Genomic DNA, 23,306 nt, shown 5'->3' with positions numbered 1-23,306 from the left:
TCAAAACTAATTCTTCTAAACAAGATATGGAGATGCTGGTGTTGGACTGGGGTAGACAAAGTTTAAAAAAAATCACACAACACCAGGTTATGGTCCAACATGTTTATTTGGAAGTACTAGCTAGTGCTTCCAAATAAATCTGTTGGACTATAACCTTCTTCTACACAATGTAGCAGAGCAATGATGGTGCATAGTCTTCACCTACAATGTCATTCCACCAATTCCCTGAATTTAGAGTAGATGCTTATTTTGTATCTTTGTCAAACAGATCGATGAACTAGAGCGAAGATGTAAAGTCCAGCATGATCAGATTTGCCACCTGAAACAAGAATTGGCCAATGTGACTGCTGAGATGAAGCAAAGAATAGTCCAGACTGAGGGTAATCTAACTTGAATTTTGTGAGATTAAATAATTAGAGAAGTTCTGAGTGTCATTATAAAAGAGATTGTATACAATTTATATTGTGTTTTCAAGTTTGTAAGGCAAATGTATAAGAAAACTTCTTCATGGTACAAGATAAAAATAGGCATAGATTGAAAATTCCTTTGGGGCCTATCAATAATTCAGTGAATCCAGTGAAGCACAGATCTATCTCAGCACCTAGCTTAAAGCTTCCAGCAATGTTTTCCTCTTTCTTTTAATTTGTAAAAGGAAACTTTCATAACTGAATTTAAAATAATACAGACAGCTATTTGTTCTCTAATCTTACCAATTACTGATCTGATATAATTTAATATTTTCTGTGATCTAAATGTGCTTTAAACTTAATATGAAACATTCAAAGACCTTCTCTGATATTAGTAACAGTCATATCCTCTGTCAGTGTGAGAAATGCAAGTTCCTTTCAGGGTCATTGTTTTCTAATCAACCTGTTCATAAGTATTATTATACACAACTGGATCAGATAGGACTTGTACACAGGCCTCCTGGTTCAGAGGTAGGGACCCTACTACTACATCACAAGAGGGTCAATCACTTCAGCGTTAGAGAACAAGTGATGCTGATATTTTAGTGTGGTAGAGTGGCAGTGTCCCTACCTCTAAGCCATGTGGTCTGTGTTCAAGTCCCTCTTTTTCCAGAGGTATATAATAATAACTGTGAGCAGTTTGATGAGAAATATCTCCTCATGCAGTGGTAATGACTCTCTCTCAGAGCCAGGAGGGAATGGCTCAATCAAAATGGAACTGGAAGGGGAAATAATTCCAATTCACTTGTTCATTTTCTGACTGATCTGTTCAGAGTTTTTATTACACATCTCTGGAACAGGTCGGACTTGAATTCTATCCCTTTAGTTATGTTGCATGGCTGACTGGGTGGCAGTTTAACTTTTAACAGAAGAACTTAGTTCTTCCTAACTGCCTTCCTCTTTTGTGACTGTGTTCTTGTCCGGGTGTCCTTCAGGAGCATATGTTATTCACCAATAGCCTTTATGCTTTTAGTGAGAGGTGAACACTGTGGGGCTGGTTGGCATTATTTCCACCTTCCAGTTCCATTCTGCCCTCTCTCTTTCTCGGTCCCTGTTCTTGTAGCAGTGCCCAGGTGTGCAGTGTTTGTAACTTTTGTTTAATTCATCAAACAGGTATGTGACAAAAAAAGAACTTGGTCTTAATGAAGTTCTTGTGATGCAATGGCTATGCCCCTAGCTCTGAGCCAGAAGTCCCACCTATACCAGAGCTGTGTCAATATATATCTAAACGGGTTTATTAAAATAACCAGAACTGGATTTTTTGAAAGAGTGAGTGATGTAGTGGTCGATTATTTACGTTTAAAAAAAAAACTTGCCTTTGGTTGGAAAGGGAAAAAAAAGAGGGAGGTGAAAACTGGTGTTTGTGTTAAACTATGGGTTTACAATAAAACCCTTGTAAATCTCTGGAATTCTTTTGCTGCCTGATTCGACATATGAATATCAGTCTGTTCAGCATCTGCGCATGAAATAATTGCTATTCTTGGGATGCACTTTAATATCTTGCGATGCACTTTAATATCTTGCATTTAATGATCTTTTTTTAAATTTGTCCCCATTTTAAAAACTAATTTGTGAAAGAATGAATACCAGCAGTATGCAATGCTCAATTTTTATTCTAAATTGAGTTTAAATGTGTCAATCCTGTAGGAATTTTGATCCAAATCATTTCCTAAACTGTTGCCCAACAACTTATCAGATATATATACATACTCTCCTCCTGCGTGTTTTTCACAAGAAAGATGTGACACAGAAGTCCAGCGAAATGACTGACATCAAGTAGCTTGTAAATAATAGGTCAACGAATAAAACCATCTCAGCTTTGATAGATTGGTATACTTTCAGAATTTAAACTGAGAGTCATTACATAAAATCATTTTTAAATGTAGATAAGACTGCCCATGTTCACAAGTAAAGCAAGCATATTATGGACACAATTCAGTCCTCTACCTTGCTCCAAGAGTCTGTGAATTATTGGAAAATATTATTCAATGTGCAAAACAAAAATATGTATAAATGATGCACTGTATTTCAGACAACTATATTTTCTTCATTCAGATTCTGCAGTAATTTTATATGTTCTGATTTAAAAAAAAATATTTATATGGTGTAGCCATAAAATAACAATGAAAGAAAATCTAATTTTCATACCTGAGTAGTCCAGTAACAAGAAGAGTAGATTAGATTAAAACTGAAAGAATATGATATAAATGACAGCAACACTTATTCAAGTTTACTAATTTCTACTTCTAAGGTCTACTTGTCCAATTGCTGAACAACCTAACAACGGATATATAGCAGTCTTAATGATGGTATCCATGCTATTGGATTTCCTGGATTAAAAATGCAGGAAACAATGGTGTAAAGCTACTTGGATCAGCATATCAGGGGATGATTTTAAAATTCCTTTCCCATTCTCTAACATTTATTATGCCATGTATTACTTCCTAACAGTCATTTGACTGATAACTATCATCTTAGTAGATTCTTAGTCTGGGATTGTTTCAGTTTATGAATAGTTACTGATTAACATGCTGTTCTTCTAGGGAAAGAAGCCTAGAAGCCATTAGCCGCCGCCAAGTCCCCCATTCAAAGATATGGCATGATTAGATACAGAGCATTCTTTACTTTGAAATTACCAAATAGTAAATAGTGGCTTTTGAACTGTTACAGAACTGTTGAGACTCTGCAATATTTATTTAATATAACACCCTTTTAAAACCAACAGTGAACAAATATGGACAGTCTAATTTGAATTCATACTTGGCTCCTAATGATGAAGCAACTGTGTCTCAGAGTAATAATTTTAAATGAACCCAGCTGGATTGTTAATGAACACTGTGCCACAGGTTATACCTAGCACAGTGAAGTGTAGTTTTACTTCATTAATGGTCACAATTTTAGTTGATGAAAAGTGATACAAAATTATGTTAAAAGTTATTGCAAGTAAAACAGTAGATTGACTTTATTTCCTTGATTAAATATGATGCTTCAGAATTGATTAACAGTGTTGAGTATGTTTGGGAAAAAAACTTATGATTAAGTAGCCTGAAGCACCAGAAGAAAACCTCAGTTAAATTAATGAGCTTGACAAGATTGAAGTGACTGCATAACAGTTTTCACAGTAATGAGGATGGTCCCTTTCAAAACTCCCCAAAACTCTTTCCCTAGAAGAACAGCATGTTAATCAGTAACTACTCAAACCAGATGAAGCAGTGAATAAAAAATAATTTTAAGTAGAACTGAATTGCCTAAATGTAAAGGATTGGAATGCCAAGACATGTGAATTATTTGCGATCCAGTAGGCTTCAGTGGAACACTCTTATCAATGTGTATCTCCACAAATTCACTTGCAGGATTGAGGGTCTGGAAAGAAGCATCCAAATAGATGCCACTGGCCAATTCCAAGATTTACAATTATACTGATCCCAGATTAGGAATTGGATAGGTCAGGGATTGGTAGTTTGGAGGTGAGAGTCTCATGCTAATATGAAGATGTGAGAAATGAGTAAAGTGTGTACATCAGAATTCAGTTCAGACTATGGATGTAACAAGTCAAAAAGTGTGGCACTGGAAAAACACAGCAGGTCAGACAGCATCCAAGGATCAGGAGAATCAACGTTTTGAGCATAAGCCCTTCATCAGGAATGTATGCTGGAAATTTCGATTTGCTGCCTCAGATGCTGCCTGACCTGTTGTGCTTTTCCAGCAACACACTTTTTGACTTTGATCTCCAGCATCTGCTGTCCTCACTTTCCCCTATGGATGTAACAATATCAAGTTGTGATTCAGATGGGAGTCAGAATGAGTTCTAAGAGTCTGGGGAGCATTAGGTCAATGAGTTGAAACCAAACCTGTTTCTAAGATGGTGGCTATATGCGGATGATTCCTATCCAACTCTCAGGTTCTTAGGTATTACAAATTTGGTCGTTTTGGAATTATTGCCATTTGGAAAGGTTATTGGTAAATGAAACATTTAGACAAGAGGAAAGAAAGTAGGATAAAAAGCAAGGTAGACAAATTATTGCAGTATAATTCTATTAGAATTAGCTTTATTATCACATGCACTGCACAAGGACAGTGAAAAGTCTACCAGTCACCACTTATGGCACCATTTTAGGTATAAAGTTACCTAAGTACAAATTCTTAGGAAAAAAATTTAGAAAAATAAAGAAAAAAGAAGTACAGCATTACAGACCTTCATGCCATCTTGGGTATAAAAGTACAAAATCATAGGAATAAATTAGAAAAATAAAGAAAGTTCAGAATAACAATCCTTCCAACCAGACTGCACTAGCACTTAGCCTCCAGACCATGCCAGGCTTCATCTCGAGGCTGGAAGATTTTGCTGAGGCTGGGAGTCCGCTCTGCTGTCATCTCAAGGCTGGGAGTCCATGATGACTTGACTTGAGGCTCAAGGGTGGGAAGTAAGAATAAAGGAGAAAAAAAATACAAAAAGAAAATAAAACGTGGCACAGTGGTTAGCACTGCTGCCTCACAGCGCCAGAGACCTGGGTTCAATTCCCGCCTCAGGCGACTGACTATGTGGAGTTTGCACGTTCTCCCCGTGTCTGCGTGGGTTTCCTCCGGGTGCTCCGGTTTCCTCCCACAGTCCAAAGATGTGCAGGTCAGGTGAATTGGCCATGCTAAATTGCCTGTAGTGTTAGGTGAAGGGGGTAAATGTAGGGGTTTCGCTTCGGTGGGTCAGTGTGGACTTGTTGGGCCGAAGGGCCTGTTTCCTCACTGTAAGCAAACTTAAAAAAAAATAAACAGATGGAGCAGAAGGGCTTAGCAGAGAAGCCTTACTCACCACCATCTTAGAATGTGCCAGTTAGCCACAATAAAAGACTAGACTAAATATGCTGCTGATTACAGGAGAATTTGAATCATCTGGATTCAAAAACACTCTCGCACAAATTCTAAGTTCGCAGAAATCTTCTTCGAAATTTGAAAATATTATGGAGTTGGGAGTTCAGAGGTGAAACAAATGGCTGCTCAGTGACTTTATCTCTGAAACCAAGAGTATACTGTTCTCTTTCATTGAACGAATGATTCAAAATGTTCTCAATGCTGAAAATGCAAAAGTACTTGAATTTGTTTAAGGAGAAATAATGATGAGATATTGAAGCCTTTGACAAAACCAATAAGGAATGATTATTAAGAACGTTTTCATCTGGATACGTTCTTGAAGAATTTACAGGAATCATTATTGTCCTAACGCTTGCCATCATTGTTCAGACCATTGAGTATTGAAGTTGTGATGTCAGATTAAGGTTGTACAGAATGTTGGTGACGCAACTTTTGGAGTACAGTGTATGGTTATGTCGCCAGTCTCTAGGAGGGATACAAAATAAATGGGAGAGGCTTCAGATAAGATTGACCAGGATGTTGCTGGAAATGGAGTTGATGGTTGGGTCCGCATGTGGAGTGAACTGCCAGAGGAAGTGGTCAATGCAGGTACAGTTCGAACATTTAAAAGACATTTGGATAGGTACATAAATATAATTGGTTCTAGTACAACATGATAGTTCAGTTTTCGTGCAACCTTGTGTTATAAGAAAGTTGTGTAAAATTAGCAGCACCATTTAAACAAATGGGCTGGAATTGTGTTATGAACAAAACATACTTTAAATGTTTATGCTTTTGAAATAGTATCCCCAATTCATCAATCGTGTTATAGCAAATTCGCATTAATGAAACGCACGTTAAAGCAGAACAACCTGTAGAAAAGGTTCAGAAAGATATGAGCCAAATGCAGGCATGTGGGACTAGTTTAGTTTCGGAAACTGGATGGCATGGACTAGTTGGACTGAAAGGTCTATTTCTGTGCTGGATGATTCTGTGACTATTAGCTGACTAGTTAATATATTCTAACTTCAGAGTGCATTCAGTAAAGAACAATTTATCAGTATTAATATACACAAGCAGGGGGCTGGGAGAACACAGCAAGCCAGGCAACATCAGGAGGTCATTTCAGAAGTAACCCTTCTTCACGACTCATATTAGTATGCCATGTAGGTTTTGTATAATGCACCTCAAAGTGCATTTTGAATGGAAAAATAATCACTATAATCTGCCATGTAGCCAGATGCTTTGAGTGCTTTTCTAGCTAATTCCCAGTGGTTTTTCTCAATTTACAATTTTATGTTGTGACTACCTGTTCAAACATGTTCATTAAAATCTTTAAATATTCACATTCTTAAAATTTAACAGATTCAGTACAGTATTTATCAATAATGTAGTTGGTCAATAGCTGTTCTGGCAATTTGCTTGTGCATGCAATTGTTCGTTCATTTGTAGTTTTATGGTGAGGGTAAATTAAATCTCAACCAGAAATGGCAATGCAGCAAAGCTGGCTGAAGATGAAGAACGAGTTGAAATATATTAAATATAGTTTAGTGAAAGAATGGCAAATAGGTTTCTTATGAGCAGTTTAACCTCAAATCCATTGAAATCTATGTGAAATCCTTATTGAAGGCCAATGACATGAAATGCAATGACTAACAAAATTAGACATTTTCAATGCACAGACTTAAATTTTGTTAAAATATGCTTATTTGTACAGACTGAAATCTTTATCATGTATTTCAAGTTAATTATTACCTTTTCCTTTCCTTGAACTGTCAGAGCGTCTTGAACTTGAGAAGAAGAGATTTAAGCAAATACTGGATGATTCAGAAGCATTAAGAAAGAAGGAGGTAACCTGAATTCTGTTTTTCTGTTTAATGGTGCTTAGGAGACCTTGATGAATTGTATTAAACCCCAACATTTCCAGCACGATTTTTCTAATACAGTAGATGCAACCAACATTTTCTTTCTACTGCCTGATTAAAAAGTTCAAATACATCAGTTTCTGTATTATACAATGATGTTCTACACTGTCAAATACTGCTGCAACATTAGCAATTAACAAGAAAATTAAATGCTAGATTTGAGAAAGTAGATTATGGGGCTTCTGCTGTGTACAAGATAATATTAGACTATATCAAAAATAAGATGGAGGCCAGGAGAAAATTCGAAATACAATGCTGGAAACATTCAGATTTGACTTTGTAATGGCATTTAGCATTTCTATTCCCTCATGGGACGTGGGCATTGCTGGCTGGCCAGCATTTGTTGACCATCCCTAACTGCCCTTATGAAGGTGGGGGTGAGCTGCCTTCTTGAATCACTGTAATCCATGTGCTGCAGGTTGACCCACAATACCCTTGGGGGACTAAGTCCAGCATTTTGACCCAGCGAAATGATGGAAAGATGATATATTTCCAAGTCAGGATGATTAGTGGCTTGGACGGGATCTTGCAATTCGTAGGGTTCACAGGTATTTGCTTCCCTTGCCCTTCTATAGGGAGGGGTCATGGGTTTGGAAGATGCTGTCTAAGGATCTTGGCTGATCTTTATTGTAAGCTGAAAATGTGTTGCTAGGAAAGCGCAGCAGGTCAGGCAGCATCCAAGGAGCAGGTGAATCGACGTTTCAGGCATGAGCCCTTCTTCAGGAAAGGCTGATCATCTTTATTGTAACACTATTAAATGTTGGCGGTGAGGCTTTTATTGGAGATGATTGTTGCCTGGCATTTGTGTGGTGTGAATATTGCTTCCCACTTGCCAGCTGAAGCCAGGATATTATCCAGGTCTTCTTCCATTTGAACATTGTCTGCTTCAGTATCTGAGGAATCACATATGGTGCTGAACATTGTGCAATCATTGGCGAATATTCCTACATCTCACCTTATGATGGGAGGGAAGGTTATTAATGAAGCATCTGAAGATGACACTACTCTGAAGAAACCGTATAGACATGACCTGGAGCTGAGATGACTGACCTCCAACAATCACAACCGTCTTCCTCTATGCCAGATATGAGTCCAACTAATGGAGCATTGCCTCCTGATTCCCATTGATTTCAGTTTTGCTGGGGCTCCTTGATACTACACTCAGTTGAATTCAGCCTTGATGTCAAGGGCTGTGACTCTCACCTCAACGAATTCAGCTCTTTTGTCCATGTTTAAATCAAAAGCTGTGATTAGGTCAGGAGCTGGCAGAACCCAACTGGGCATCGCTGAGTAGGTTGTTGCTAAGCAGATGCTGCGTGATAGCACTGTTAATGACACCTTCCATCACTTTACTGATGATAAAAAGTAGACTGGTGGGGTGTTAATTGGTGTTAATCATCAGTAAAGTGATGGAAGCTGACACTAACAGTGCTATCAAGCAACATCTGCTTAGGAACAACCTACTCAGTGATGCCCAGTTTGGGTTCTGCCAGACCCACACAGCTCCTGACCTCATTACAGCTTTGGTTGAATCTGTCCTGCACTTTTGATATAGGACATACCTGGGCAATTTTATAAATTGTTGGATCGATGCCAGTGTTGGAACAGCTTACTACAGGCACAAGTCTTCGGTACTATTGCTGGAATGTTGTCAAGGCCCATAGCCTTTGCATTATCCAGTGCCTCAAAAGCTTTCTTGGTATCATATGGAGTGAACTGAATTGGCTGAAAACTGGCATCTGTGATGTTGGGGAACACCTGGAGGAAGCCAAGGTGGATAATCCACTTGGTACATCTGGCTGAAGATTGTTGTGAATGCTTCAGCCTCATCTTTTACACTGTTGTGCTGGCTGTTGCAGCAAGGATGTGGATATTTGTGCAGCCTCCTGTGAATTATTTAACTGTCCACCAACTTTCACAATTGGATGTGGCAGGACGGAGAATTTAGATCTGATCTGTTGGTTGTGCGATAGTTTATTTCTATCTATTTCTTGCTGCTTTTTCGTTTGGTATATAAGATTAGATTACTTACAGATTAGATTACTTACAGTGTGGAAACAGGCCCTTCGGCCCAACAAGTCCACACTGACCCGCCGAAGCGTAACTCACCCAGACCCATTCCCCTATATTTACCCCTTCATCTAACACTATGGGCAATTTAGCTCTGGCCAATTCACCCAACCTGCACATCTTTGGACTGTGGGAGGAAACCGGAGCACCCGGAGGATACCCACGCAGACATGGGGAGAACGTGCAAACTCCACACAGTCAGTCGCCTGAGGCGGGAATTGAACCCAGGTCTCTGGCGCTGTGAGGCAGCAGTGCTAACCACTGTGCCACCGTGCTGCCCATATAAGTTGCCCTGTTTGGTAGCTTCACCAGGTTGCCACTTTATTGTTGGGTATGCCTGGTGCTGCTCTTGACATGCCCTCCTGAACTCTGCATTGAACCAGTAATGATCCCTTGCCTTGATGGTAATGTTTGAGTGAGGGATGTGCCATATCATGAGGTTATAGATTGTGTTAGAGTATTAGGGTAGCATGAAAATGTGTTGCTGGAAAAGCGCAGCAGGTCCGGCAGCATCCAAGGAACAGGAGAATCGACGTTTCGGGTTTAAGGCCTTCTTCAGGAATCCTATTAGGGTAGCATGGTGATTCAGTGGTCGGTGCTGTGGACTCACAGCTTCAGGGACTCTGGTTCGATTCCAGTCTCTGTGAATTGTCTTCTTTTTATAGATATTTTTATTTAAAAAAGAAAATTTTAAAAGATTTTTTACAAAATTACAAAAATAATACAAACTAGTGTATTCCACTTTATAATATAATAACAACACCAATATAAATTAAATTAAAAACACAAACTACTAATCTATTCTACAAACAACCAAACCATAAAACAGGATACCATATATTACTAACAGTAAACAACAAAGTAATTAAATAACTAGATACGTGCTCAAAATAGATTTATATCAAGTCATAATAAAACCTGTATTTATACAGGATTCTTCCACCCAGGGACCCCTGAACCAGCCAGAACCATTACCACGGCTAAGCAAAAGCCCTGGACTATATGGCCGAAATATCTGTGTCGATGTAGTTCAAAAAGGGCTGCCACATTTTATAAAATAATTCCATTTTTTTTGGTTCACCATATTCGATGTCAAGGGGGGATATATTCCCTGACTATCCTGTGCCAGTTTAATAGTCCTGGGGGACCTTCGGATACCCAATTCACTAAAATATTTTTCCTCGCACAAAAGGAAAGGATAATAAATAATTTCCTCCCGTATACGTCCTGAAAGGGAAAATTTGGAGAGCCCAAAAGTAGGGACATTGGATCCGATCCAATCTCCGTACCCAAAATCTCTGTCAAGGCATTTGCTACTCTGTCCCAATACCTACGGATTTTATGGCATGTCCACAGACAATGCGTGAAAGAGCCAACTTCAATTTTGCATTTAGGACACAATGGGGATGCTCCTGCCTTGAACTTTGCGAGTCGTTCTTTGCGAGTATCTTTAATTGAGTAGCCTGAGTTTTGTTACAGATAGAGATCTTCCTGGCATTTTCCCAGACATCCTCCCACATTTCTAAAGAGATTTCCAACCATAATTCCAGGTTTTATATATCCGTTCCATGTCCTTCGATACCTTATTGCATAATGAGTGATAAAGAGTACTGACCGAGAGCGGCCTCATCGGCCAAAGCACTCTCCTTTCCCTATCCAATTTATAAGGATTGACTATCAGTGTGGTCTTCTTTTGTATAAAGTCTCATATTTGAAAATACCAAAAGAGATCCTTGCTAGGCAGTCCAAACTTCTGGCGCAGCTGCTCAAAGGACATCATGACCTCCCCATCGAACAGGTCTCCCAAACAGGAGATACCTCTGGACTCCCAAATTTTGAATGTAGCATCGGTCAGCCCTGGCCAGAATCCCAATGTTCCCACTATGGGGGAGGTTTTTTGCTGTCATCCTGTCGCATTATCCTCCAGGCTTTGATTATATTTAGTACAATAGGGTTTTTACAATAGTCCGTAATAATTCTCATCTTGTCCATAAATACAATGATGATGGGAAATTTTGCTTGGGAGGCCTCAATATCTAACCAGATTGATTGTGGGTCACAAGAGACCCAGTCAGCTACATAAGATAATAGGGAGCTCAATTGGTACCTCCTGAAATCTGGAAAGTCCAGTCTTCCCCTTACTTGTGGAAGCTGCAGCTTTTCTAATTTGGGCAGCATGGTGGCTCAGTGGTTAGCACTGCTGCCTCACAGCACCAGGGTCCCAGGTTCGATTCCAGCCTCGGGCAACTGTCTGCGTGGAGTTTGCACATTCTCCCCGTGTCTGCATGGGTTTCCTCCGGGTGCTCCGGTTTTCTCACACAGTCCAAAGATGTGCAGGTCAGGTGAATTGGCCATGCTAAATTGCCCATAGTGCTAGCTGCATTAGTCAGAGGGAAATAGGTCTGGGTGGGTTACTCTTCAGAGGGTCGTTGCGGACTCATTGGGCCAAAGGGCCTAATCTAATCTAAAAAATAAGGCGCCGTCTATGATTCCAAATAAAGAAGCCGAGCCAACCATAAAGCTTACACTACGCCTGTCTCGGCAACATCAAGGGGAGCATTCTATTAGGATATAGAAGACGAGGTAGAATATTCATCTTAACTAAAGCTACTCTGCCTAGCCAGGATATTGGGAGATCTTCCCAGGTGACCAAATACTGGAGTAATAAAAATACCTAAGTACAGAAAACCTTCTAGTGACCACCGAAAGGGAAAACAAGATCCGTCCAGAAAATTGGATATTACTGGCAAGGCCTCCCAACGGCATGGCCTCCGATTTACAAAATTGATTTTGTAACCTGAAAACATACCAAATAGATTGACCACTTGAATTAAGCGGGGCACAGATGTCAAAGGATCACTTAAGAAAAGGAGGACACCATCCGCATAGAGACCAATTTTGTGCTTGCCCGATCCAACCGTTGGAGCCATTATATTAGGGTCAGTTCATATAGCTTCCGTTAGTGGTTCAATCACTAGCGTGAATAATAATGGTGAGCGAGGATATCCCTGGCGACAGCCTCTGCCAACGCTAAAGCTATCTGAACTTAAATTGTTAGTGATCACCGCTGCTTTTGGATTATTATATAATACTGAAACCCATTTAGTACAGACCTCTCCAACACCAAACCATTCCAGCGTATAAAAAAGATATGGCCATTCTACCCAATCAAATGCCTTCTCTGCATCTAGGGAGACAACTAAACACAGTTATTGCTCCCTGCTGACAAGCTTGTATCATATTTAAGACCCTTCTAATATTATTAATTGACCTGCAACCCTTTATAAACCCTGTCTGGTCCTCTTTTATAATGATTGGTAAAACCCTCTCCAGTCTTAATGCTAACATTTTTGAGAGAATTTTAAAATCCACATTTAACAGGGATATGGGTCTATATGAAGAGCAATCTTCTGGGGCGTTTCCCTTCTTGTGAATGAGAGAAATATTTGCTTCTCTCAATGAAGGCGGGAGGCAGCCCTGACTTTTGTATATATTTATGAGTGGCCCGGCCAGTTCCCCTATAAATTCTTTATAAAACTCAGCCTGGAATCCGTCTGGCCCAGGCACTTTGCCACTCTGAAGCTGCCTTACCACGTCCTGTACTTCCTGGGTTGTCAAGGGGCCATTCAAGAGCGACACCTGCTCCAAGGTTAGGCCCAGAAGGGCCAGATTTTTAAAGAAAGACTCCATCTTCCTAGTTCTATCCTCACAGTCCTGCGACTTATACAATTCAAAATACAACTTTCTAAAGGTATTGATCTTTTTACAGTCACAAATCAGGGTACCAGCACTCTGTCTAATGGACGTAATAGCTTGGAGAGCCTTTTTTTTTCTGGCAAGGTATGCTAGATACCTGCCAGGCTTGTCACCATATTCAAATAATCTCTGCTTCGCAAATTGTATTTCCCTCTTTGCTGTTTGGGTAAGTGCAGTATTCAAGGCTGCCCTAAGGGCTGTGATCCTGTGTAGCTTAGTAATGGAGGGCCCATCAACATACGCAGTTTCAGCTGCTTTCAGGCAAGCCTCGAGCAGACGCTGTTGCTCTCCCTTTTGACTATTCCGGATCGCAGAATATGAGATGACCAAGCCTCCCACCTCATCAAAGGGTCACTGGCTGTACATGAGTTGATATCCCAGAAGGTTTAAATTCCTGCGAAAAATACTTTATAAACTTGCTATCCTTCAATAAGAAAGGATCCATACGCCAATGTCAGGGACCTATCCCATCATCACTAGTCTAATGTATACTGCGGCATGATCAGAAATAGTTATATTACCTATTTTACAAGACAGTATCAAATTCAAAAGGGTTGAGAGGACAAAAAACATATCAATTCTGGTATGGCACTTGTGTGGGTTAGAATAGAAAGTAAAGTCTCTACCCTGGGAATGGAGACACCTCCAACATCATCTAGCCCCAGCTCCTTGTTCAGATCCACCAGTTGCGTAGATCTCCGAGATATGCCCACAGTGCTCCTAGTTATCCTGTCTGTCTCTGGGTCAATAATACAATTAAAATCTTCCCCTATAATTGAAAGGGGGGGAACCCCGAAAGCCATCAACTTAGAGAACGCTTCCGTTACACATTTAAAAGGGTGTGCCGGGGGACAATAAAGATTCAAAATCCCGTATTCCTATCCGTATATTAGGTCTTTGATCAATATATACCGTCCAGAATCATCTTTTATCTGGCTTAACATGTGGAAGGGAAGATTCTTCCGAATAAGAATGGCTACTCCCCTACGTTTGAGATGAAAGATGAAAAGAACACCTGGCCAAACCCACCGTGTTGCAGCTTCGAGTGCTCCTTATCAAGTAGATGTGTCTCCTGTAAAAGAGCTACATCAACCTTTTTTTTTAAGACTTGATATATTTTTCCTTTTGATTAGCGAATGACTCCCCTTAACATTCCAGGTGCACCACCTAAACGAATGGCTAGCCATGATCGTCCAAGCAGGCCCGAGAGCCCCAGGAGGAAGAACCTCACCCAAAAGACATTGAGTAAAGACCAAACAAAATTCACACATAAAAGAACAGTTAAATCAACACAATTAAGAACTCCTCCTAAGCAAAAATAACACAAAACATATTTGAAAGGAGACTTTCCCCCTTGCTTCTCGGGTCACTACTATCTTCCAATAACCCCCTGATAACCTCTCCCAGCAAGGGCCCTGCCCTCAGCCCAGGCATTACAAAATGGAGTAAATAAATTCCAGTATCTTATCAAACAGGAGTTAAAAGCGGGTAACCCCCCCCCACCCCACTCTCTCCTAGATATGCTTAATAAAACAACACAAGAAAAAAAACATATAAAATTACGAAATTACAATCCCAGAAAGTATTAGGCAACTAAATAAGAAAAAAAGAAAGAAAACACCACTCAACAACATCCCCCAAAAATCAAATAAGCCGCACGAGCTATAGATAGGAGATCAAAGAAAGAATAAAGAACAAGCCATTCCAAAGATGTGCAGGTCAGGTGGATTGGCACTGTGGGAAGAAACCAGAGCACCCCACGCAGTCACAGAGAACACATGCAAACTCCACATAGACAGTTGACCGAGATTCAAGATGGCAGCGACCCAGTAGGTCTGAGTCTGCAGAGCCCAAGACTCAGGCAAAGTGGGGTGCCCACTACCAAGGGAAAGATGGGCAAGAGATGGAAAAAGGAAGAAGGATAAGCAAAAGGGGGGGCAAAATAAAGTCGTTCTCCATACAGTTCAAGTCCTGCAGTCTGTTTGAAAGCATCCGGGAATTCTTTTACTTTCTCCGGTGATCCAAAGTTATATACATGACTGAAGCGCAGCGTTGCCGGATATCGCATAGAGTATTGAATATTTAAGTTTCTCAGACGCTTCTTCGCCTCATCGAATGCCCTCCTCTTGCGGACCACGAGCGGAGAAAAGTCCTGAAACAACATTATTTTGGAGCCCTTGTACATCATGGCATGGGGATCCTTCCCCAAGACTCTGGAAGCCTCTAGCAGCATTTGTTTTTTCCCTGTAACATTGAAGTCGGACTAGAACCGGGTGGGGGCGCTGGTCCAACCCGGGCCTACGCACAGTACTCCACCCGCTGTGGGCCCACTCCACCCGCACCCGGTCCAGCTCCGACTCCGATTTCAATAGTTGTGGGGGCCATTGCTCCAAGAAATCCATGAGCTGGCCTTCCTCCTCCTCCCGTTCAGGCAGACCCAGCAACCAGATATTTTTCTGACAACCTCGATTTTCAAGGTCGTCAATGCGCTCCTCCAGGGTCCGGACTCGTCGCTCCAGAGCCCGGACCTGACCCACGGATGACTCAGCAGCAGTCTCCGAGGCCCATGTTCCGCCCCTCCGACATGCTGCCCAAGTTTTTCGGTCTCTCAGTCATGCTTCTGCAGTATGACCGAGATCGACTCCCACCTGGACCGGGCCTCCTCGATGGACGCATCGATCTTCTCCTGGAGTTTGACGATCTCCAAGATCAGGCTTGCCTCTGCAGCTAAGTCCCCCGAGGCGATCATGGACATCCCTGCTGCTGCGGGAAGGGTGGGGGAGGGGTCCCTGCCTGTTGCGAACTGAGAGAGATTTTGCCCTTAGTCGTTTTTAAAAAAGCACCAAACTGTTAAAATATGATGCAACATGGCCAAGAGTGCTGGGCAAAAGCTATTTTGAGTGATTTAACAGGTGAGGTGAAGGTGGGCACCCCACTTTGACTGAGAATTGGGCTCTGCAGACTCAGACCTACTGAATCGCTGCCATCTTGAATCTCAGTCAACTGTCTGTGTGGAGTTTGCATGTATTCTCTGTGACTGCATGGGGTGCTCTGGTTTCTTTCCACAGTGCCAATCCACCTGACCTGCACATCTTTGGAATTTGAAATTGTCCATAGTGTCCAGGGATATGCAGCCTCGGTGGGTTAATTGTGGTAAATGCAGTGTTGCAAGGATAGGGTGTGGGATGAGGGTGAGAGGGGGATGGGTGAGTCTGGAGAATCGGTGTGGACTCGATGGACTGAATGGCCTGCTTCCACGCTGTAGGGATTCCATGATTCTATTCTGTGATGACTCAGCTGTTAATGGTCCACAGCTCCTCATAGATGTCTGTTTCCTATTGGAGATGGTCATTGCCTGGCATTTGTGTGGTGCGAATGCCACACAAGGCTAAGCAATGACCATCTCAAAACAAGGGAATCTAGCTACCCCCCCATGATATTCATTGCATCACTATTGCTGAAACCACCACTATCAATTACCATTGACCAGAAAATGAACACTATGGCTGCACAAGCAGTTCAGAGGCTGGGACGTTTGAATGAGCAACTCAACACCTGTCTCCCCAAAACCAGTCCACCATGTACAAGGCACAACTCAGATGTGCAATGCTCTCAACTTGCCTGGATGAATGCAACTTCAGTATTCAAGAAGTTCAGTACCACTGAGGAAAAGCAACCCACCTGATTGGCACTCCATTAGCACTGAATGTTCAGTTCCTTCACAAATACTTAATGGCAGCTTGTACGTGGACTGTTTCACTTTTGATGAATCACAAATGGTGCTGAACATCGTGCTATTATCAGCGATTATGCCCAATTCTGACCGAATGATGAAGGGAACATAATTGATGAAGCAACTGAAAATGCTTGGACCTAAGGCACTAACCTGAGGAACTCTAATGAAACTGTCTCGAGACTGAGATAATTGGTCTTTCACAACCATACCATCTTCCTGTTGTGCTTAATGTGACTCTAAGCATTGGAGAGGTTTCACATAGATTCCCAGCACAGTACCTTCAATTTTGCTAGGACTCCTTGATGTGGCACTCAAGTCATACGCTGTCTTGATTTCAAGGACAGTCAGTTTCTCATACCCTCTTGAGTTCATCTCCTTTGGCCCTTGTCTGGGCAAGCTTCTAATGATGTGTGGAGCCAAGTGGTTCTGCTAGAACCTGCTAGAATTAAACTGAGTAAATGAACAGGTTTTTGTTGTTTAATTGCTGCCTAATATCGCTGTAGGTGATATATTCTGTCACTTAACTGATGATCATTAGTAGACCAATGGAGTGTAACTGGCCAAGTTGGATTTATTCTGTTTTGTGAACAGGACATAACAATTTTCCATATGGGAAGATACCAGTGCAGTAGCTTTACTGCAACAGCTTGACTAGGTTCATGAGCATGTTTTTGGCACTATTTGTCAGAGCCCTTTGTTTTTGCAGTGCTTTTGGCCCTTTCTTTTTGTATGATGTAAAGTGAGTCAAATTTATCAGCACTGGGATGCTGGGGACCTTAGGAGGAGGTGAGGTGGGCACTTCCAATGGCACTTCTGCTGAAGATGGTTATAAATGCTCCAGCCTGGTCTTTTGCACCAATGTTCTGGGTTCTCACCTGACTGAAAATGGAAATAGTTGTGGAACTATCTCATTCTGTTAATTGTCCTCCATGATTCATAAATAGTTCTGCCAGGTCACAACAGCTTTGCTCTGATCCTTATAGTGCAAAATTGCTTAGTTTTTTTATTGCACGCTGAGTCTGCTTTTGGGTTATTGCTTTTTTGGCACGACGTTTTGCTACTGTTGGCATGCCCTCCTGCATTCTGCAGCATTGCTCCCTTGGTTTGATGGTGATTTGTAGAATGAGGAATATGCCCAGGTTAAGAGGTTACAGGTTGCAGTAAGACTTGGATATTATCTAGGCCTGTGCTAACAAGGGACGTGAAGAAGGGCTTATGCCCGAAATGTCGATTCTCCTGTTCCTTGGATGCTGCCTGACCTGCTGCGCTTTTCCAGCAGCACATTTTCAGCTCTAACAAGGGACAAGTAATATTTGTGCCAAAGTGCGAGGCAATGACCATCTCCAACAAGAAAGAATCTAATTATCACCTTTGACATTCAATGGCATTGCTATCACTGAATCTTACATTATCAGTATCCTGGGGTTGCCATTTACCAGGAACTGAACTGAGAAGATAAGAGATGAAGAATCCTACAGTGGGTAACTCACCTCCTGACTGCCCAAAGCCTGTCCACCATTTACAACGTGCCACATAAAGGAGTGTGGTGGAATACTCCTCACTTGTCCAGATGATTGCAGCATGAACAACTCTCAAGCTTGACCCCACCCAGAACAAAACAGCCTGCTTGATTGGCATCACATCCTCGAAACATTCACTCCCTCCTCTAGTGACACACAGTAGGAACAGAGCGTACCAGAAATTCATCGAGGCTGTTTAAATAGTACCTTCAAAATTCATTACTACTACAATCTAGAAGGACAGCAGACACATGGGAACACCACAATCTGCATTTCCTCTCCAACCAAATCACCATTCTGACTTTTTGAGATATATTGCTGTTCTGTAATTGTTGCTGAATCAATATTTTGGAACTCCCTCTTCGATACTGGGTGTACCTGCACAAAATGAACTGCAGCAGTTTAAGAAGGCAGCTCACCACTGCCATCTCAAGGACAACTACGGATGGGCAATAAATGTTGGCCCAGCCAACAAAGCCTATGGCCCCTAAATGAATAAAAAAACAGGTTGATGAATGCAATTCTGCTTCTGATGCTGAATTGCAGCAGCTTGTAGATGCCCAGCTTTGAGATCTGTTCTTAGTTTCTATTTAGCTAAATGGTAGGGCCATCTCTTAAATGGAAATCTATTGGAAATAGATTATAGAAATCTACAGAACCAGTTATAGAGTCATATAGCATGGAAACAGACCTGATGGTCTAACCAGTTTCTGCCAACCATAATTCCAAACTAAGCTAGTCTCACCTGCTTGCTCCTGGTCCATATCCCTCCAAACTTCTCCTATTCATGTATTTATCTGAATGTCTTTTAAACATTGTAATTGTATCCATACCCACCACATCCTCAAAGTTCATTCCACACGTGAATCACTGTCAGTACATAAATGTTTTGAGCAAACTATTGGTGGCATTGTTTTAGCACAATACAAGCAGAAAGCTGGAGAAAAGAGTAGAAGGATAATTTGAAAAGTTTCTAACAGCGTTATAATATTTTACCACTGTTTTATGCTTTAGGTAAATATTCATATTGGTGGTGTTTTGTAGTTCTCAGATATGTAAGCAGGCATTCCAGCATCATTCTGTAATCCTGAAAATTCAAAAATCTATTAAATGTTTGGTCCCATTATTCCAGACTAAAGTGGTTGCAATGGTGCTACCAAAATTTTTCAAGATATGATCCCACTTTAATGCCTCAGACTTTATGTCCTCTGAGTAAAACTGGAGGTGCGGGTGAGTGGTTGACTGGTGGTTATACTGGCTGCACTTGTACCAAGAATAAGGCCTCAGATGATTAAGCTGTACTCACCAACAGAAGGAAAAGTTTGTTTTCTTTAAAGCAGAGGTGAATAGATTCTTGCGAAGCAAAGGGTTAAATGGTTATCTGCGATAGGCAGAAATCTAGTTTATAGTTTGGCAAAGCAGGCTTCTGGGAGGTCAAAGACCTACTGCTCCTTGTTCACATTTGAAGGCACCTTGCTGCTGTCAAAAGCCAGTTGCAGCTTTGAAGTAGTCTTGAGTCTTGTAACCTGATGTTTCATTCTGCAATCTCACTAAAGATGAAAGTGCCCTGGATTACAGTGTTTTACAGAGACAAGACTTGTTACTAATTTATTCAGAAATGTAACATACAGTCGCTCCTTTATGATAAATATGGCAGTTAGAACCTACATGAATATATTTGAAATTTGAGAACATTCAGCATTCTATATATTTTATATCTTGCTTCTCTTTCAGGTGGATCACATGAATTTACAGATACAAGAGAATGAGCAGTGTTTACAAGACAGAATTCAGAAACTTGAAAACATTCGAATTCAACTAGAAACAGTGAGTGAGCAACTGTTACATGGTAAAATATGAAACAAGTAGAATAAATACTAACTTCTATTTTAAAACATTGCACCATTCAAATGTATTTAATTGAAATGTCCTGAAAGCTACTATATAAATTCATATCAGTCTTTCTTGTCGTTTATTTCTACCCAATAATTCATAATGGTGCAATGTCTTGTATTTGATTTGCCAAATTGAACATATAGGCACAGATTACAACTTGTAAAGTAAATAAGGAATCATGATTGAAATGAGATTGAAAGTCTCCAACCAGTTCCGAAAGGATCTGTTTACAGTACAAAGCTGCCATTGAATGGTAGGAGAAAGTCAGGACTGTGGATGCTGGAGATCAAAGTTGAAAAGTGTGGCACTAGAAAAACAAGCAGGTCAGGCAGAATCTGAGGAGCAGGAGAATTGACATTTTTGGCATAAGCCCTTCAGAGATATGGGGGGAGGGGGGAAGGCGGTAGGTAGGTGAGGTGATGGTGATAGGGTGGGAAGGAAGGTGAACAAGTGGGACAGTTCAAGAGGGTGGTGCTGAGTTGGATCTGGGATGAGGTGGGGAGAGGGAAGATAAGGAAACTGGTGAAATCGACATTGATGCTGTGTAATTGGAGGGTCCCAAGGTGGAAGATGAGGTGTTCTTCGTCCAGGCGTTGGGTGGCTAAGATTTGGTGGTGGAGGCGGCCCAGGTCTTGCTTGTCCCTTGCAGAGTGGGATGGGGAGTTGAAATGGTCCGCCACAAGGCAGTGGCATTGTTAGGTGCATATGTCCCAGAAATATTCTCTGAAATGTTCTGCGAATTGACTTACTGTCTCCCCAGTGCAGAGAAGACCAAATTGAGAGCAATAGATACAGTAGAAGAAATGTTTGGATGTGTAGGAAAATCTCTGCCAGATGTGGAAGGATCCTTTGGGGCCTTGGATGGAAGTGAGGGGGTAAGTGTGATGGCAAGGGAAGGTTCTGGGAGTGGAGAGTGGCTTGGTGGGTGGTGTGGGTTGTTGGCGGAGTCAAGGAGGGAAAGGTCTCTGTGGAATGCTGTTGGGGTGGGGTTTGATTGTAGGTGCTGTTGAATGATAGTTAATGAAGACCATTGGACTAATGGTTAAGAATGTAAATACCACATTATAATTTGGAGAGGCTCTTCCACTTAGTCGAATAGCTTGAAACAAAATCTGCTCATTGAGACTTTCTTTTCCAATTAATCGTGATTCCTTGCTATGAATACAGTGCTAATGATTCTCAGATGTCAAATTTATCACTGTATTAATGTTATACCATTTGTCATATGCCACTGGCTGATATTTTCTCTTGCTGGCTCTGATTTCTAGGTAGGCTGAATCTGATTGCCAATGTTCACGCACAAGATAGCAACTTTAGATCCAAATCTACAAGCTCATTCAGCTAATTAATTAACACCTGTTAATACACGCAAACAATATTTGAAATGTCTGCAAAATAACTACGCATTATTAATTTTACTAATTGATCAACAAAGTTCTCATTTTCATTCTGATGAATTACAAACTCAGTTTTTTAAGAGTAATAATCCTCTGTTTTGCGATGAACAAGCACTATGCTAGAGAAGAGAGACCTTTTCAGGTTGTAAGTTTGCTCACTGAGCTGGCAGGTTTGTTTTCAGATGTTTCATCACCATGCTCGGAACATCATCAGTGAGCCTCCAGTGAAGCGCTGGTGTTCTGTCCCCCATTTTAGTTATGTGTCTTGGTCTGTTAAGGTGGGTGATATCATTTCCGGTATTTTCTCAGAGGTTGGTAAATGGGGTCCAAATCGATGTGTTTCTTGATGGAGTTATGGTTGAATGCCAGGTCTCTAGGAACTCCATGAGTTTCTCTGTTTAGCCTGTCCTAGGATGGATATGCTGGCCCAGTCGAAGTGGTGCCCTTCTTTGTCTTTATGTAAGGATACTAGTGATATTGGGTCATGTCCTTTGGTGGCTGGTTGATGTTCGTGTGTCCTGGTGGCTAGTTTTCTGCCTGTCTGTCCGATGTAGTGTATGTTACAGTCCTTGTATGGTATTTTGTAAATGGCATTCGTTTTGCTCGTTGTTTGTGTAGGGTTCTTCAGGTTCATCAGTAGCTGCTCCAGTGTAGCTTTGTGGGCTACCATGATGCCAAGGGGCTGGAGTAGTCACCTCCGAGATGTCTTTGTATGGAGTGTGGCTAGAGCTTCTGGGAATGCTGTCTACTTGCTTGAGCTTGTTGTTTAAGGATTGTTGGACTATGTTTATTGGGTACCTGTTGTTCTTGAATACGCTGCACAGGTATTTTTCTTCTGCTGCCCATAGTTCCTGCAATGTGATGTAGCCCATTTAAATAATGTCCTGATGTTAAGTTTTTTTTTCCCGAGATTCTTACACACTTGATGCAACACCAACTTCTGTGAACAAGCAAAATTTTATTAAGCATAATACAATACAAGCTTTGGAGAAACTCTGAACATGCCTCGTCATGCTTGCAAGGCCTGTCCAGGGAAGCTCTCCCTGAACAAAGCAAACAGTCTCCAGAAACAATGTAATGCAAATCATTCCTTAATGGTCAGATCTGGTGTGAATATTTTTTAGGGGAGAAAGTGAGGTCTGCAGATGCTGGAGATCAAAGTTGAAACTTTATTGCTGGAACAGCACAGCAGGTCAGGCAGCATCCAGGGAACAGGAGATTCGACGTTTCGGGCACAGGCCCTTCCTCAGGAATGAGCAGAGAGTGTTCAGCAGGAGAAGATAAAAGGTAGGGAGGAGGGACTTGGAGGAGGGGCGTTGGAAATGTGATAGGTGGAAAGAGGTCAAGGTGAGGGTGATAGGTCGGAGTAGGATGGAGGCGGAGAGGTCAAGAAGAAGACTGCAGGTCAGGAAGGCGGTGCCGGGCTGGAGGGATCCGGCTGAGACAAGGTGGGGGGAGGGGGGATGAAGAAACTGGTGAAGTCCAAGTTCATCCCCTGCAGTTGGAGGGTTCCCAGTCGGAAGATAAGACGCTCCTCCTCCGACCGTCGGGTTGTTGTGGTTTGGCGGTGGATGAGTCCAATGACCTGCATATCCTCGGTGGAGTGGGAGGGGGAGTTGAAATGCTGTGCTACAGGTTGGTTGGGTTGGTTCGTCCGGGTGGCCCAGAGGTGCTCTCTGAATCGCTCCGCAAGT

General features: G+C 41.6%; 1 protein-coding gene across 5 annotated transcripts in view; it reads left to right on the top strand.

Moving 5' to 3' along the window:
• lrrc45 (leucine rich repeat containing 45) overlaps nucleotides 1-23,306 on the top strand; it is a 98,638-nt gene that overhangs the window by 38,522 nt on the left and 36,810 nt on the right. For all 5 annotated transcript variants that reach the window (XM_088000603.1, XM_088000601.1, XM_088000606.1 and 2 more), the window contains 3 exons: nucleotides 269-380; nucleotides 7,092-7,162; nucleotides 20,054-20,146. In XM_088000603.1, the coding sequence (XP_087856729.1) occupies nucleotides 269-380; nucleotides 7,092-7,162; nucleotides 20,054-20,146 (276 nt within the window). The remainder of the gene's footprint in view (nucleotides 1-268; nucleotides 381-7,091; nucleotides 7,163-20,053; nucleotides 20,147-23,306) is intronic.

This window comes from Chiloscyllium plagiosum, unplaced genomic scaffold (assembly GCF_037043375.1).
Source record: "Chiloscyllium plagiosum isolate Xiang-an unplaced genomic scaffold, Cpla_swu_hap1 HiC_scaffold_25, whole genome shotgun sequence".
NCBI classification, from domain to species: Eukaryota; Metazoa; Chordata; class Chondrichthyes; order Orectolobiformes; family Hemiscylliidae; genus Chiloscyllium; species Chiloscyllium plagiosum.
The sequence above is the reverse complement of the archived record's forward strand: the minus strand, read 5'-3'. Positions and strand labels throughout refer to the sequence as shown.